The sequence below is a fragment of the Anser anser genome (assembly GCF_964211835.1).
Source record: "Anser anser genome assembly, chromosome: 22".
Classification (NCBI taxonomy): Eukaryota; Metazoa; Chordata; class Aves; order Anseriformes; family Anatidae; genus Anser; species Anser anser.
In genome coordinates this window covers 8527131-8542877 of record NC_139743.1, presented here as the reverse complement: position 1 = coordinate 8542877, position 15747 = coordinate 8527131, and the positions used below count along the sequence as shown (strand labels likewise).

At 47.0% G+C, this 15747-nt stretch overlaps 1 protein-coding gene across 8 annotated transcripts in view; it reads right to left on the bottom strand.

The window, feature by feature from the left end:
• ARHGAP32 (Rho GTPase activating protein 32) overlaps window positions 1-15747 on the bottom strand; it is a 259764-nt gene that overhangs the window by 29777 nt on the left and 214240 nt on the right. For all 8 annotated transcript variants that reach the window (XM_083808087.1, XM_083808088.1, XM_083808089.1 and 5 more), the window contains one exon: window positions 7238-7387. In XM_083808087.1, the coding sequence (XP_083664213.1) occupies window positions 7238-7387 (150 nt within the window). The remainder of the gene's footprint in view (window positions 1-7237; window positions 7388-15747) is intronic.

Genomic DNA, 15747 nt, shown 5'->3' with positions numbered 1-15747 from the left:
AAAGGGAGACGCATACAAATCCTTCAAATCAGATTTATGTCCTAAGCATGAAAACTCCTTCAGACATAGAAATGCTTAAAAACTGAGAGAGGTGTAAAAGCATGATGCCAGATCAGATCCTACCTGGAGGTCTGAAATCTTTAGTTCACATTCAAGCTTTTCAGCTTGGATACTCTACCTATTAAGAGTACAAAAATGCCCAAGGGTTCATTCACAGAATTTATGTATCTAATATAAACCTTCAGCCTCAGTCACAGCCAACATTCTCCTCAGCCTGTTGTAATGACTGTGGCCAATTTAATAATTCTGATCTAAATGTTATGTTTAACACAAACAACCTACCTTTTTTTGTGCAGCACTTCAATAAATCTTTGTACAAGAACAAGAAGTTATTGCTTAAACAAACTTATTGATGTGGTTGCCAGCATTCAAGTCGTAACAGTTCCAAGCAGCCCTGGGGAACTGCACTCCAAGATCTCTCTGCTGCCCCACGACTATTTGCTATTTGAAGCACATCGAGCCCACGTCAAGCTTGAGTATCTATTTCTGATGGGAACTCGACAAACGCTAAAAAGCCTTTCTGAAGCTAAAATCTTGAAGCAAAGCAATTCTCTACAAACAACATCATGAGCAGGCATTCATCTGAGCCTTGTGAACATAAACTGGAAGTTCTTGGATTTCAGGGGCTGTCTTGTGTTTACACTTAAAAACAGTACTTAGGGAGAGGAAGGGAAAAGAATAATACATTCGTAAATATTTATAGCTTTCTACTTTTTAGCAATGTTTGTTTTACTTCTTGTTGTTAATGTTCAGTTTCATCCTCAAACAGCAAGAGAGTGGGCACCAGCTAATTTACCCCCAAAGAGTTAAAACATCAAGAAAACCAAAAATTAATAAATATGTAAGACTCAGCTGTCCTGAATTCCAAATCAAGACTTCCTTCACAGATGGCAAAAATCCAAATCCATCCAGCCAGACTTTTATTACAATTAAAATTATTAGCTAGTAAAAGGGACTCCTCACATTAATATGAGGAACCAAAGAGATGACATATAGATTACAAAGCTTATCCTGGAGCTAAGGGGAACCAGACTTTTACAGATCCCTGCCAAGATGCTGCCCAAGATCTCATTCCTTTGGTTACTCTGTTCTGGTAACACTGTTCTTCCTATACTCAAATCTGCAATAAATTAGTATCAAAGGCAAATGTATCACCCAACGGCAGCCAGGGGATTACTTGAAGGAGAGGGTAAGACCAGAGGACCCAGAACAAACTGTGATGTCACAAGTCCCAAGGTGCTCTTAAGAAGCTTATCTGAGGAGCGCAATAACCAGCATGAGAGAATAAAACCATCCCCTCTATGCAGTCGTTGCCAGTGCCCAGTACATACCAGGACCGTGTCTCTGCTTCAATTCGATCTTGCAAGCCATTTTGAAAAGTCTTGGCTTTCATTGTGTTCTTGCTTTAATCCTACCCAACTTGTCATACATAATTGATAATAATTTTGGGGAACTGGGGAGTAATAAGAGGAACAGAAAGCAAGAATCAACATTGTCTTTTGTAGACATTTACTTTTTCAGCAAGAACAGCAGTACTCTCTCTCCCCGTTGATCACCAGTCAGTATTTTCCTGAAGAGTTCTGACTAACTCGAAGGGGAGCTATAGATCCTTTTATATGGGGAACTTGTCGACCAAAAATTAGTGCCATTTCTAAACCCACCTTTTCCAGTTATGGAAACTGATGAAGTATCAAGACAACAAATGCATAAAGATGTATCAATGCAACACATACATGAAGGGGTACAAAAAATATCATTTGCTTTTAGTCTACAAAATCCTCCGTTAATACAGCTGGCTGTGTTATATGGCTTATGCCACGAGGAACACCTGTGCACTGTTTTACTACAGCTCACATTCCCAGAAGAGCACTGAGGCTCTCCTCTGGATCGCTGACCTCGGCTCACCGACCCCAACCCCTCTGCAAGCTCCCGAAGCCAGAGGAACCGGCACCACCGCAGCGCCGGATCTGCTGCGCAGCCTCCCCGCTCCCAGCGCTGCTGAACCCAGCCCAGCCCCAAGCAATCCATCACTCGAACAAACCTAAGGGGCTCGCAGAGCATTGCCACCGAAAGATGGATTTATCAGTTGTACTTTGTGGGCAACCTCCAGGCAGGTTTCCTGCCCCCTTTTGTCTGTGCCAGAGGCTAAAGCACAGGAGATGGGAGGCTGAAAGGAAACAGTCTGGGTGAGCTGCTTGGCTTTAGCACCACTGTACTGCAAAATGCTGTAACAAGACAGCATTTGACTTGATTCTAATCAGCCGTTTACACAAGGACTTCCTAGCCATATATTTCAAAACGCTGCGTGTTGTTTTTACTTTTCTCCTGGATAAAAACGAGGGAAGGAGCTGAATGTCATAACCTTGGTGATGTGCTGTCAGCGACAGCCAGGAACCCGTGCAGCCTCCTAATCCACCGACCTCTCCGGGCAGCCGCGCACAAAGTTCGTGCTAACCACGTTGCTGCCGACTCCTACGTTGGTCTTAAATTCAGGAGTTGTGGAGAGCCACGTTTCGAAATGTTCTGAGGCACAAATGAGGACATGGTACAGATGCTGCAATGCAGCATTTAACCAGCTCCCACACTAAACAAACACATCCTCTGCATGCACAATTCCGTCTAATTGGGGTCAGGCTAAATTTGAGTTCTCTTTGGTTTCCTTTGAGAGAAAATATTAGGGGGAAAAAAGTCTACCTACCTACAAAGGGAACAGGGCCTCTTCACTCGTCAGGGATTACGCTGAATTGGCTGCATCTTGCAGCTCCGCAAAGCAAACCAGCATGGCAGGTGTCAGCGGCACCAAACCACCTGGGAACATCGCAGGATCACGAAGAAACAGCTACTCCCTGCTGAGCTTGGTCCGCTTCCAAATGACGCTTCATTGGCAGGGCGAGTATTCAAAACCCAGAAGGAGCCAACAAATGAATAACGCACTAAAATTAAATGGAGACAGGCCTCTGAAGGCAGGCTGTGTTGGGCGACTGATAGGTGTTGTGCAAACCAACATGCCTGACGGGTGTATCACCACAGCCTTTGCTAGATTTAGACCCATCGAAGAAGTCAGAAATCCCTCATATCAAAACTGGTTTTACTCCTCCAGGTACCAGCCCAAAATGCGTTACTTACACGTGGCAGGAAGAGGAGCAACAAGGGCAGCTCACTGTTACGTTCAGTGAGAACAACGCACCGACGGACGTCCGGGCCTGGTGACCAGAGCACAGGGCTGTGCGCGCCCAGCCCGGATTCCAGCTCTGAACGCTTCGTCCACTCTGTATAAAACCTGAGACTGCTCGGTTCCCTGCCTTGGTGAAGGCCGGGGATATCTGATCTCCAGCAACCAGAACAACAGCCCTAAGTCAGAGAGGTCTGGTATCTGCACTGCGCGGGGTGCCCTGAGTAATCACATCCAACGACAACGAGCCACATTCCTCTTCGACTCTTGGCGAAGTAGTTAGGGCCCCAAATCCCATCACCTTCCAGTGTGACTTACTGTGGCTCCTAATGGCCATTCTCAAAAGCAGCTTAGAACACAAGTGACTTTGAAAAATCGTCCTGTGACGTGCCCACGACTCAAATCCTCATCTAAGAAACAGGACAACGATGCTTCCCTCCCTTCAATGCTGCCGGGTCTACAAGGACCTTTGGGAAAGGACTGTTCCATACCACGTGGAGGTACGACTCCTACAGAAGGGCCCTGTCACTGTGCGGAGGGCTCAAAGTGTCGGCACACTACAAACCGGCATTGAAAAAACCAACCAAACCCAAAACCCAGGACACTGCCTGTCTACAGCTGCCAGCCCAATAATCACTGCAATCCCCACCATGAGTCACCCGTCATACAGAGAGCTCTTAAGGTGCAGTACTCATCCTTACTGTTGTTATTGTAAACACTCGTTAAAATCCTTACCTCCCTCCCTATACCTGTTTGTAGCGTTACTTCTCAGGTCTCTATACCACAATTAAAAAATGACAAATTGCACCCTCATCAAAAATGAAGAGGCAGTAGCAGCAACAGCAGCAACAGACACCCTCCCCTAAGGAGAAACTCTAGTAAACAGAGGTATTACGTCCTGAAGTTCAGCAGACGCAAGTTCTGTCACGCCAGCCTGACAGGCATCTTGCAGAAAAGACAGCGCTCGGCCCCAGTACAAGACTAATCTCAAAAATTCAGGTAAACGAAGATAAATGCTTTGCTGGTTTGGACCCAAGCGCATGCTGAATGTACAGCATGCATACGGAGCTCTGCAGGATGGTATCACCCGGGCTCTTGCTCCGTAACAGTAAGGTCTCATTTCTACAGCTCTTTCCTCCTGCACATCTCATGCCTTGGTACTCTCCTTCTGACAGCAACACAACTGGTGCAGAACGAGAGTGATACTTGCTGAGCTCACAGAAAGACAACGTGCTGCAGGAGTTTTGTAAAACCTTTCCTCTGTGTTTGTACACTCCCTTCTGGGTACACAGACATGCGACCAACTCTACGCTCTCCTAGCTAAGCCATCTGAGCCTGCTGCCTCAGCTCACTGTTTATTGAAAAATGTTAGGCTCATTTCAGTTTTCGTGCTTCCATATTCCTTTTATTTTCTGTCTTCTTGTCTCTCACCATTGCCTATCTGAAGGACAAGCCCAGTTCAGCAAAGTTTCGGATGGTCATGATTTCAAAATGGGGATGGCTCACGTTGTTTCACAGGGAATTCTTGGGAAGTTAGGTTTTGTCAGTTTCCCAAGGGTGATAACTAATAAAATAATTAACATAACTCTAGTTTGGTTCAGTGGTGCATTAATGAAGAGCACGCAAATGCCTAGCCACCCATTTCAAACACTGTGGACAATGTTATTTTCTCCTTCAGTCCTGCTAAATCTTTTGGATGTTGGACAGCAGCACACCAGAACTACCATTAATCTAAATCCATCTATAAATGCCTTGGGTTCTTTTTTGTATTTCTGAACTGAGATCTTTTACAGTTGTAATCCCAAAGCATTACCAGTACGTATCACGCACAGACTTCAGCAAAAGTACGATGTTATGTGCTCCTATAAAAATACTTGTTTATGAGGTGAAGAAACAGGACTGCATCGCTGCTCTCTCTCACTCAATGTGGAGCATTGCACTTGGCTCCGTGACTGAGGAACCTTAATGCTACAGAGTGAGGGAATCTTAAAACGCTGTGCATGCACGGAGCTTGATTCACAGGAACCCAGAAATGTCTCCACAAAACCAATCCCGGGGATTACATCACTTGGAATACGGGTCAGAGAGCTGAATCACACAGAAAAAAACAATCCTGCTGTGTGAAATGGAGACATGGCCCTGTTAGCAACATTCAAATTGGATCTGCTTCACTCCGGGGAGTTAGGAAAGAGTTATTAAATCGAGGTTGAAAGCAACTGCTAACTTCTCAGATGAAGAGACCTCATTAGCACAGCTCAGGCACAATCACTCAGATGCACGTGATGGCAGGGGAGGGACCAGGACAAGGAATGACCTCCTGGAGACTGCCATAGAGGAGCCTCCAGTGTCGTTAGGACAGTTTAGTTCAGCTCAGGGTGTGTCTTTTACTGCTAAATAAAATGCATACCCCTTAAAGCCAGGCAAAAAAGTCAGTGCAGAGAGCAAAGAAGAGCTTTAATTATTGCTGACTTGTGTCTAACTAAAATGGACAGGAGGGCTGAGGATCAAAAAGAACTCTCTCCTTCCCATTAATGAGCTCACTGCTGGCCTGTCTCCTGCCCTCCAAGATTGCTCCCACAGCATGAATATAAAACCAGCTCTATTGCTACCCAGTGGTGCAAATTGCCCACTCCTGATGCAGTTCTTACATGGGTTACTGTACGTTTCTGCCTTCAAACCATGCAGTTTCTGGCTCTCTGATGCTTTTCAAGCCCCAGCAATAAAGATCTCTACTGGTTCCAATTAACAAGCCAATGAGCCTTGCCACAGTCCTGATTTCTTAAGAACAAGCTCATATTATTCACCAACCGGTAGTAAAATACTTCATGTCAGGCAAGGGAGTACACATTGCTGTTACCAACTGAATCCATTGGAAAAAAGTGCACAGAACAGCTCCCCACCCTTTACCATCCCTTTTCCAAAAGGCACTCATATGAACAAGGAACCTAAAGTACCTCTGGCAACAAATTTAACAGAGAAATTTCCTTCCTACCCTACGTGTCACTGTACTTCTCCTTGAACTCCACACAAAAGCTGGGGGACATCAGGTTAAGAACTCTGGCAGATGAGGTCTACGCAGATATGAGCCATGGCCCAGTATCTACTGCATTAGGCAAGGAGCAAAAATATGAAACAGATCAACAAACTGACAGAGCCAGACAGTGATGCTATACCCATCACTAATTTCCTGATGGCTCTAACTCCTGGGCAAACTGGCTGCGGCCCATCGCTGCTCCACGCTGCTTTCCTAAAAAACCCTCAGCATGGGCCATTTGTGCGAACGACCTCGGCGAGTGAACTGTGGAAGAACGTGTGTCCTCTGTTTGCTACTCAGCAGTGCAGGTACCTCCCTGATTTTCACAGCCTAGATTGGAGATGTCCCAGTGAGATGGTAGGAAAGAGCACACGAAACAAAAGTTCATCCAAGGAAGAGCAGTAACAATTGTGTAATTTTTTCTTGGAATGGAGAGCTCATCTTTGCTGCCTCCCTAAAATGCTGATGGGAAGGTGGAAGGGGTAGAGAAGACCTATAGGGAAGTCACCGTAACAGAAAGAGAAAATAAAGCTATAACAAAATATAATATCCAGTTAATTCCTGTACATTTTCTGAAACCAAGAGGAAGGGCACAAGAAGAATCTACACTGCAGATTATGCTAGAATCAAACAAAGGAAGTGAGTTGGAGAGAAATGTATGGATTTAACATAGCAGTTACTTACTCACTGACGCAACAATGAAGTTTGTTTCCCCGTCAAAAAATATTTAGTATTTATTTGAAGACTTCAAGAAGTTGAGAACTCATCTTCAGTAGTTCCCATCCACCTTCAGTGCTCCCATGTCAAACCATGATGCTTGCTTCTTATTAGCATTAGTCTCAATTCATCTTTCAGCCATCGATTCTCAATACACATTTCTCTGCCAGTATCAACTACCCCTTTGCTAGATATGATCCCTCTTTAGTAAGATTCCCAGCAGAGGAAGAACTCAAAAATGGGTTGTTCCTTACCATCATGGCCAGAGTTGAGAAGATGCTCTCCCAGGTCACAGCCAAACACCCTTTCCTTCAGGATCCCCCGCTGCTTCAGTTTCTGCTTTGTTGGGCGCGACTTCATGAATGTACGGAGGAAGGTGATGAGCTTGCCGTGTTTTTTTGACACTGCACAACAAAATAAAGAAACCACTTCAGGCCAAGCAGAACACATTCTACAGAGCATGTAAAAACAGTAGCAACATTAATATGAATTATTTACAGAAACAGATTTTCCAAGGTCCGATACTAAACCAAGAGTTTGCTTTTGTTCTAATCCCTGGCCGGTGCAGAAGTGACACGACAGCTGAAATGGAAGAATTTAACACAAAGATGAATCTACCCAAAATGCAGCTTCAGGTGGCACTTCACTAAAGCACTGTCACCGTACAGAGGCTGATGGGCAGCACCTGTAACGTGCATCTGTGCAAAAGGAACGAGGCTAAGCTAGCAAAACCTGTCATCTCTGCCACACTGACAAACACGGTCTGCAGTCTCTAAGCAGAAAGAAATGCTTTGTTACCGGCTCCCATTCTGGTAGCCTTAGGCTCCTCCAGAGCAAATGAGTGACTGACGGTATCTGAACTTAGAGGATGCTCAGCTCCGGGTGCCGCAGCCTGCCCTTCCAGCACACCTTCCCGCACTCCTGCTGCACGTGGGGAAGCCCAGCCCAGAGCAGCGTCAGCTCCCTCAGCTGTCTTGGTTTTATTTAATAGAAAACCAAGGTGGCTGATCTGAAGAGATGCAGTTTCCCTCCTGCAGAAAGAATACACGAAGTCTACAAAGGGGCAAGAGCGCAGCTCAGGAGCTGTCCCTCTACACCTTCAGCTCGTTTCCCACCCAACGCTGCGTGGCCTCGGCTCTGCTGGTGAAACAAGTCACTGTGTCCAAGCCAGCCGATCCCGCTAAGGAGTGAAAACCGGAGCAGCCCAGGCAGTTGCCCCTCTCCTCAGGGCAGTAGGGGTGGCACCGCTGGGCCGCAGGCACCCGGGAGCAGAGGCTGAGCAGGGGCTGGGTCGGGAAGGATTGGGTTGGAAGGGAAGCAGAGCCTGACAGCCAGCTCTTCTTGAGGCCCACTGAAAGCACGAGGGTGACACAAAAGAGCTCCGGCCTCCCCAGCACAAGTGCCATTGTAGACGTGATTTCAAAGCAGTTCAACTTCCACAGAGGAGCTCTGCTGGAAAGAGCACGTCGCTCGGCTCACACAGCCGTGCTCTGCGAGGCAGCCTTGGTCACTCCAGGCAGAGGGGACGGCTCCTGCAGCCCTGCAAGGGAGCGGTTGCTCCCCTGAGCTTCTGTCTCAGAACCCAGGGAGGAAAGCCCACCACCCAGCCCCATCTGCATGAAACTGGGAGTACTGTAAGCAAATTTCAGCTGAGCAACGCTGTCCAGCGAACAGCAGAACCAGCCCCTGGTGACAAAAATGCGTTTCTTCAGTGCCTCCACTGCTCAGGAGCGCGTACAACTTGAAATTCTGTGAGCAGCTTCGGGTCTTGGGGCTCAGCAAAATGGAGAATCATGCAGCAATGCTTCATACAGGCAGACAGGATATTCTTCAACCGGACAATATGGAAAACCTTGTCCAAGGACAAGGTTGTATCATGTTATACTTTACAATGCTTGAATCCCTTTATACAGCTGTATTGTGCCGTCTATTTCACCAGGTATGGACAGAATCCCTCCATTTATAATAAGCCTAATGTAAAGGACCTTAAAATATTTCTGTTTGTTTGAATAGGGCAGGGTTTTGCTCTTGGATAAAGTCCCTTTTAGCAGCATGGCACTACATTGATCTGCAGCAGCCAAATACATCTGAATACCTGAAATCCTAAAATCTCAAACAAAACCCTGGCCTGCATTTGCACCAATCAAACCCAAATCATTTAAGAAAATGCAGAAGCACTGAGGAGGACAAACTGACTATGGGGCCTTTAATTAAAGGAATGTTGTCGGTTTGCTGTGGCTTTTTAATTACACACCACAAATGAACAGATTGTGCCGACACACCAAACAAAGCTAGGACAGATTTTGGTTGTATCCATCATCACAGTAAAGTAATGGCTCGTTCCTCATCTCCTACCAACGCTGCTCAAAACCAAATGGAGGCAGAGTCTCAGCCCGACTTTTGTGGAGTTTCAGAGGGTTAACAACCCCGGGCTCCTGTGATTTGTGTCACCGGAGCCGATGGACCCCAGACACTTTCACCAGTCTGACAAATAAAGCCATCACTGACACACACGTACTCATCTGAATCACTTCACAGGCTCTGAACACAGCTCTTCGTGAAGTGTCTTGCTTGACTGAATGACAAATGGATCCATCAGATAACGGATGTAAAAATGTAGGGAAATGCATCCCGTGCCTGCACTGCACAAGTTCTGCCGAAGCGGGGGACCAGGCCAGCCCGTGACCTCTGGCGTGAAATACAAGGGTGCAGTGGATGCGTCGCCCTGCTCCAAGGACGTGCTTGGCTTGGTGCTGAAACACGCCTATGTCAGTAACCAGAACGGAGACCCGAGTTTTTAAAACAGAATAAATCTGTCCTGCCTTTAAGCTGCTCAGCGCAGGTTAAAATAATTGTCTTGTTTTCTGTATCATTAAGCAGGCTCCTCCAAACGCACTCCCCTAGTGTACCTGTGCAACAGCCCATGACACTGTCAGGGCGATGCCTGAGCAGATTAGGGAACCAGAAAATCACTTATCAATAGCCTGTTGAGACACTTGCATAGTTCCTTGGTTAAGCACAGCTTCCTGCCCCAGTCCGCTCTGAATCACTGCCTACTCCGTGCGAGTGTTTCCCAGGCTAAGCCGGCTTCAGGGGCTTACACCTGCGCGAGAATGATTCACTGATACGGGGAGTTGGACTTCTCGGGGCGGGGGGTGGGAAAGCAAGGAAACTCGAGCAGTCATCTCTCTGCTGACAGGTTATAAAAAAGAACAAAAAAAGCACGTAGGTGTCTGATACGGATAAGCCATCACGAGAACACAGGAGGCCGTCAGGTTCGCTGTCTTTGTGCCGAAAGCAGTAAAGGGGAAACGCTTTCAATCCTGCTTCCAAGTCCCCTGGCATCATTTGACCCTCAAACCAGCAATGCATATCCTTAGAGATTTCGTTTCTGATTCATTTCTGCTCAGACCAAGCTAGCACAGCAGTCACAGTTCCTGCATAAACACTGACGCCAAGGCTGCTCCAGGACTCGTGCAGAATAAATGCTTTCTGCTCCGAAACCGTTGCGGCCCCACTGGTGACGGTACCAGCAACAGCAAGTGGTGCTCCCCTGCTGCAGCCCCGGTGCCTGGCCTGGGCTCCTGCACCCGCCTGCCTGCTCTGAAAAACCCCAAATTCGTGAATGCAAGGAAGTTATGGAACGCAGCGAGAGGGTTTATACCAGAAACAAATCTTAAATCGTTACAGGCTGTGGACAAACTAGTTAGCCCTTTTCTACCCTCCTTTATTGTCCCATCAGTAAAGTGGGGACATGACAAATCGGAGCCATTCGCAGCCGGTGTCTCCCTGGGGGGTGTTCAGGTGACGGGCGACACAGAATTAAGCTCAAACGCTAAAGCAGGGTTACTGCCAGGCGATTCTGTACGTCGGAATACGCTACAGACAGAGATGCTGCTGAATTACCTGTGCAGCTGAATTGCCAACACAAAGGCAAATAAAAACAAACAAAAATCCTAGTATTTAGGCAAATCGCTTTCCATCTTAGGTTTTAGCACTGTAAAACAAGTTGTTCACCAAAAAACCTGAGGCTTTCCTAGAAGGAGCCGGGGCTGATTTTCCTCATAAAGGTTTGGCCAAGTATCCTGGCCTGAGCAAGCATCTCCATCTGCCTTAGTGAGACTGGCTGCAAAAATAATAATAATAAAAAAGTAACCTGAGGTTGCACTGCTTTTGAAGTTTTGCTGGCACAAATATGTCAATTAGGAGTGCGAAAAAATATCACACCCTTAGCTGACATAACCGTGCTGGCCAAAGCCTTTGTACAGTGGGAGGGGAGGGAGATAAAAGGGATCCTTGTGCCAGGTAGCTTATTGTGGTTTTGGGAGACTGCCACGCACTGTGCTCCCCGAGGAACGTTTATCAATCAATCTGTGCCATTGCTGCTATTCCACCAAGCTTTTGTAGTGTCGGTGAGGCCCCAGATTCCCCTGACATTGATGCAAACTATTAAATAACAATCACTTCATTAAAAGCAGGGCCTGTTTGCCCGAATGCCGCAGACTCAAAAGGCACTTCAGGATATGCTTCACGCACCGTGTTTACTGGAGAATCGTGTCAGCCATCAGCTGATTCCAAGTACCCACGGCTGCTGCTCCGCACAAAGCCTTTTTCCCGGGTTATTTGGGAACCTTTGGAAGCTCACGGGGACGTGCCTCATCCGCCTTCCTCCGACCTCTGCCGCGGGGGGCATCCCGTCGTGCTCCTGCATCTTTCCGTGGGGCTTCACCAGCAGCTGAGTCACCGATTACCCGGATCACAGTAATCTGCAGGGCGGTGGGGGCAGCCCGAGCGCGGGGGCGGCGAAGCAGAGCACGCAGGCCGGGCCTTCTTACGCGGATCTCCTGCCGAGGCCACCGCACTGCACGGCCGTGCCCTCGGCCCGCTGGCCGACGTGCCGGGCTGGCTGCGGCTCAGCCCAGCCTTCTGGGCTCGTTTATGCCCGCGCAGGTTTGACAGGGATGCAGCGACTCTGGATTTCCCCCCATAAGATCGGAAGCAGTGATACCACGAGTCTCGGCCCGAAGTGCAGCAGCATCACGTCTAGGCACGAAACCCTTCGTGAGACCACCGCTAAAATGTAGCATTTCACTAGGACAATTGCCCAAACTGCTGGCAAGGAAAGCCCAAGTAGAATGGAAAAGAGCAGTGGCTCCTGACCCCTCGCCTTTGAATCACAGGGACCAAACAGAAATCTTTTAATAAATGCGGCTTGACTGTGCACCCAGATTTTTGTGCACGCATTTTCCTTCCCTTTCCAGTAAGAAACCCCCATGCAATGGCTCTGAGGACAAAATAAAACATAGCCAACAGCACACCATGAGACACTGCCATCCTGGGACGGCATCTCCCACCTTACACATCCTGCCTCTCCTCAGGCACCGGGGAAACAAAGCAAGAGAAGCAAAAACTAGCGGGTTTCAAGACCTACACGTCTATGTACACAAAAGAGGTAGGTGCTTGCTCGGTGGGCGTCCAGGTGTATGGTGACCCAGCACTGTATTTTGAGCAGGATACTGGCAGCTCCCTATAGGACATCTTCATAACTCTGTTCCCTGTCCTCTCCCAACCCCATTACGCTTTGGCTGGGGAAAACAAAACCACGCTAAACAAATAAAAACCACCTGTTTTATCTCCTGCGCTATCGCTAATATTTTGGTTTTGAACCCATGCCTAGAAAAAATCCTTTCCGTGGGATTGTTGACAGCAGCGTGTTTTCCAATGCAGCATTAGTAAACTTGGACTCTGAGGGACAATCTTGGAGCGTGTTTGCTGACCCACACTGCCAGCACACGGCCAGCGTGTTTGTTTCTCTTCCTCTCCCCGGCGACTTTCCACGCTACAGAGCCCAGCTGGCCCCTGCTGTGACAAGCCCGCGGTGCTAAGGTCGAGAGCAAGAACACGTGTGGCTGTGGAGTTTATAACGTATAAACAAACTGCAATATCCAGTCGCAAAATCAAAGATGGAAAGAGGTGTGGGAATGTCATAAAAAAGCCCAGCTAGGCATTACGAAACAAAAGTGAAATCCATCCTCTCTGAAGAGAGATTTACAGTAAGTCAAACTAAAATTGTTCCAGGCTATTAGCCCCTGAAGACCCATTCTCCTTTAAAATTAAACTCTACTGTGGGGAGAGAAAGAGCAGCACCAGGCTGTTCTGAAGAAAGAGCAGCACCAGCAATCGGGAGATGAGAAGCCAGCTTTGGCTTTGCCACATATTTTATAAGTTCCTGATTCTGCAAACACACTTTGTGAATACATTTACCTGTGCAACCACTGCTCTGCAGACTCAGTTCAGCTGGCTCCCCACAGAGCAGCAGTTCCTTCGACCTCTTAAAACCTCAGTATTTTAATACCCATCCCTTCACACTTAGCAAGACGTGCTCTGCGGACCCACATCTTACTGGAGAGGAATTATACAAAGCCAAGAATTGAGTCACATCTCCCAGTTCTCTGTCATGTTCCTTAGCAACAAGACATTTTACCACTTTCCTCCTGCCACAACAGATTCTATTTTGGAAGCTAATTTATACAGCCCTAAAAACCCAACCAGAATCTGGAACCACGCACCACCAAACACCCTCCTTTAGTTCTTGAACAGGCCACCGGTTTTGAAGAAGGACCGGCCAACATGAATCAGTAATTGCAGTGACCACTACACTGGGCTCCCTCGTTGGCCATAAAGATTTTTAGAAAGATTTTAGAATTCCAGAGATTTGAGAGCTTAAAAATATCTTTTTGTCTCCACTAACCTTCATAAACGTGTCCTCACTCATCTGTTCAGTAAAAGCGAACAGCACCAACAAACTGCTGCGTGCTCTCAGAAGCTGCAGCACCTACCTTGTGCCAGGCTGCCATCGGTTAAGGCTGGCCTCCGTGTTGTAAGAGGTCATGAAACATGTTAAAAGCGATTCATTTCAGTGTCAGCAGATAAAAATCATCAAAATTAACTACGATGACCACGAACAAGCATGTATTTCCAGCTATTATGAGAGCACCATACCCGTGGAGAGTAACACCGGTCAGTAAAACCAACAAGCAGCGTTGCTCTTATTTACAGAGCCTATAACACAGAAGCTGCACCTATTCCTGCACCGGCCCAAGATTCTGGAGCCCTCCTTTGGGCAGTGTGTGTAAACAACAACCTCAACAAAACTGCAGCTTTGTGCTTGCCTTTGGCTCAAATTTGAGTGCTGGCTTATTTAGGTTAGTGCAGGAACAGCCGGCATCAGAGATCCTGGTAACTAACTCGGTGCATTTTCACTCCCAGATTGTACAACAACCTCTGTCATCTGCTGCTGCGTTTAGGTCTAATTAGTCTCCTTACAGAAGAGAGAAGACTACAAAAGCTAATGGCACACCTGAGCAGCAGCGCTGACTGTTTGTAGCTTTATTTATTTGGTATGAGCACACGCAGGCACACGTCTGTAATGATGCACACAAGCATTACTTACAGTGTGAACTGTCTGAAAAAGGTTTCTGTACCTCACTGAGAAAATGCATACAAGAACCACAATCTCCACTATTTACAATGACAAAAACTGCCAAATTTGTTGAGCATTTATAAGGAGAGAGGAATGCTAAGCTCAAGGATAGCTGGATGAGGATGTCACCTGCCCAGAGATAGGGAAGTTTGGTGTGAAGAAATCTGCAGTACCTTCCAGGCTAAAGATATGTCTGATCTTTTCAGAAACTCCAAGGGAGCATTAAGATAATAGGACCTGACCTCCTGAACAAACAGATCACAGGACACCTCTGAATTCCTTGAAGCAGAGCGTACCTACCCTGAGGGAAGCAGTGTATGGTTAGGAGATACAAATCACAGCTGAAGGCTAACTGAGAAAGGAGAGCGGTTTCAAAGGTACAGGGCTGACAAGGTCAATCTATTAATTCTATTAGCATGTTTCAATTGTGTTTGGAAAAAAAGCAGTGCTGACTAATAGGCATAGTGACAAAGCCGCAGGGATGGGCTTCAGTTAGGTAACACAAGGTCCTCAAGGCTTTCAATGGGAGGTGAGGAAATAATAGTAGATGGGGCCGTAGTTCAAAGGAAACAAGTTATCAGAGGGCCAAACTGGAAAACAAGTGGGAACTGAAAGCAAGACGATAGAAACGAGGCCATTTAGCGTGCAAGGCAATAGCATCAGCAGCTCAGGTGATGTGAAAGAGGTCACAAGGCCAGCAGCGGGACCAGGAGACAAGGGGAGCAAAGGGCAAAATGCAGAGCTAGGAGAAAGACAGCAAGAGAGACACCTGCAATATCTTTTTGCTGTCTTCTTGGTTCATACTACATTTTTGCTAAATCTCTATGTATCCTAGCAGAGCTTAATGCAGTCCTCTCGCTTATCTTGCTCACCTTGGAGATTAACAAACCTCTTGAGAAGTAATGTTCTGCCTCAGGTAAGTGTATTACTAGCACAACTAAACCTCTGGTCTGTCCATCAGGGAGACGTGCTGTCCTCAAACCATACTTACCTGAAGGCAAATTGTCTTTGCCCTCCCTTATTCTCACTGTCTGTAAGACATCAGCCGTATGCTCCATGCGGTATCCTTCCCTCATCAAAAGGCTTCAAAACACCCTAAATGAAGTTACTGCTTGAGCCTCACCCACGCTATTTCCACTTCTGATACAAATGGCAACAGTGCTGCAGGAGATTTTCCAAAAACTTGACAGCAACTAAAGCCGACCCTGAATAACATCGAGTTCTTTGGACACATGCACGCAGCCCAGAGTTTTCGCTACTCACTCAAACACAAATCTTTCT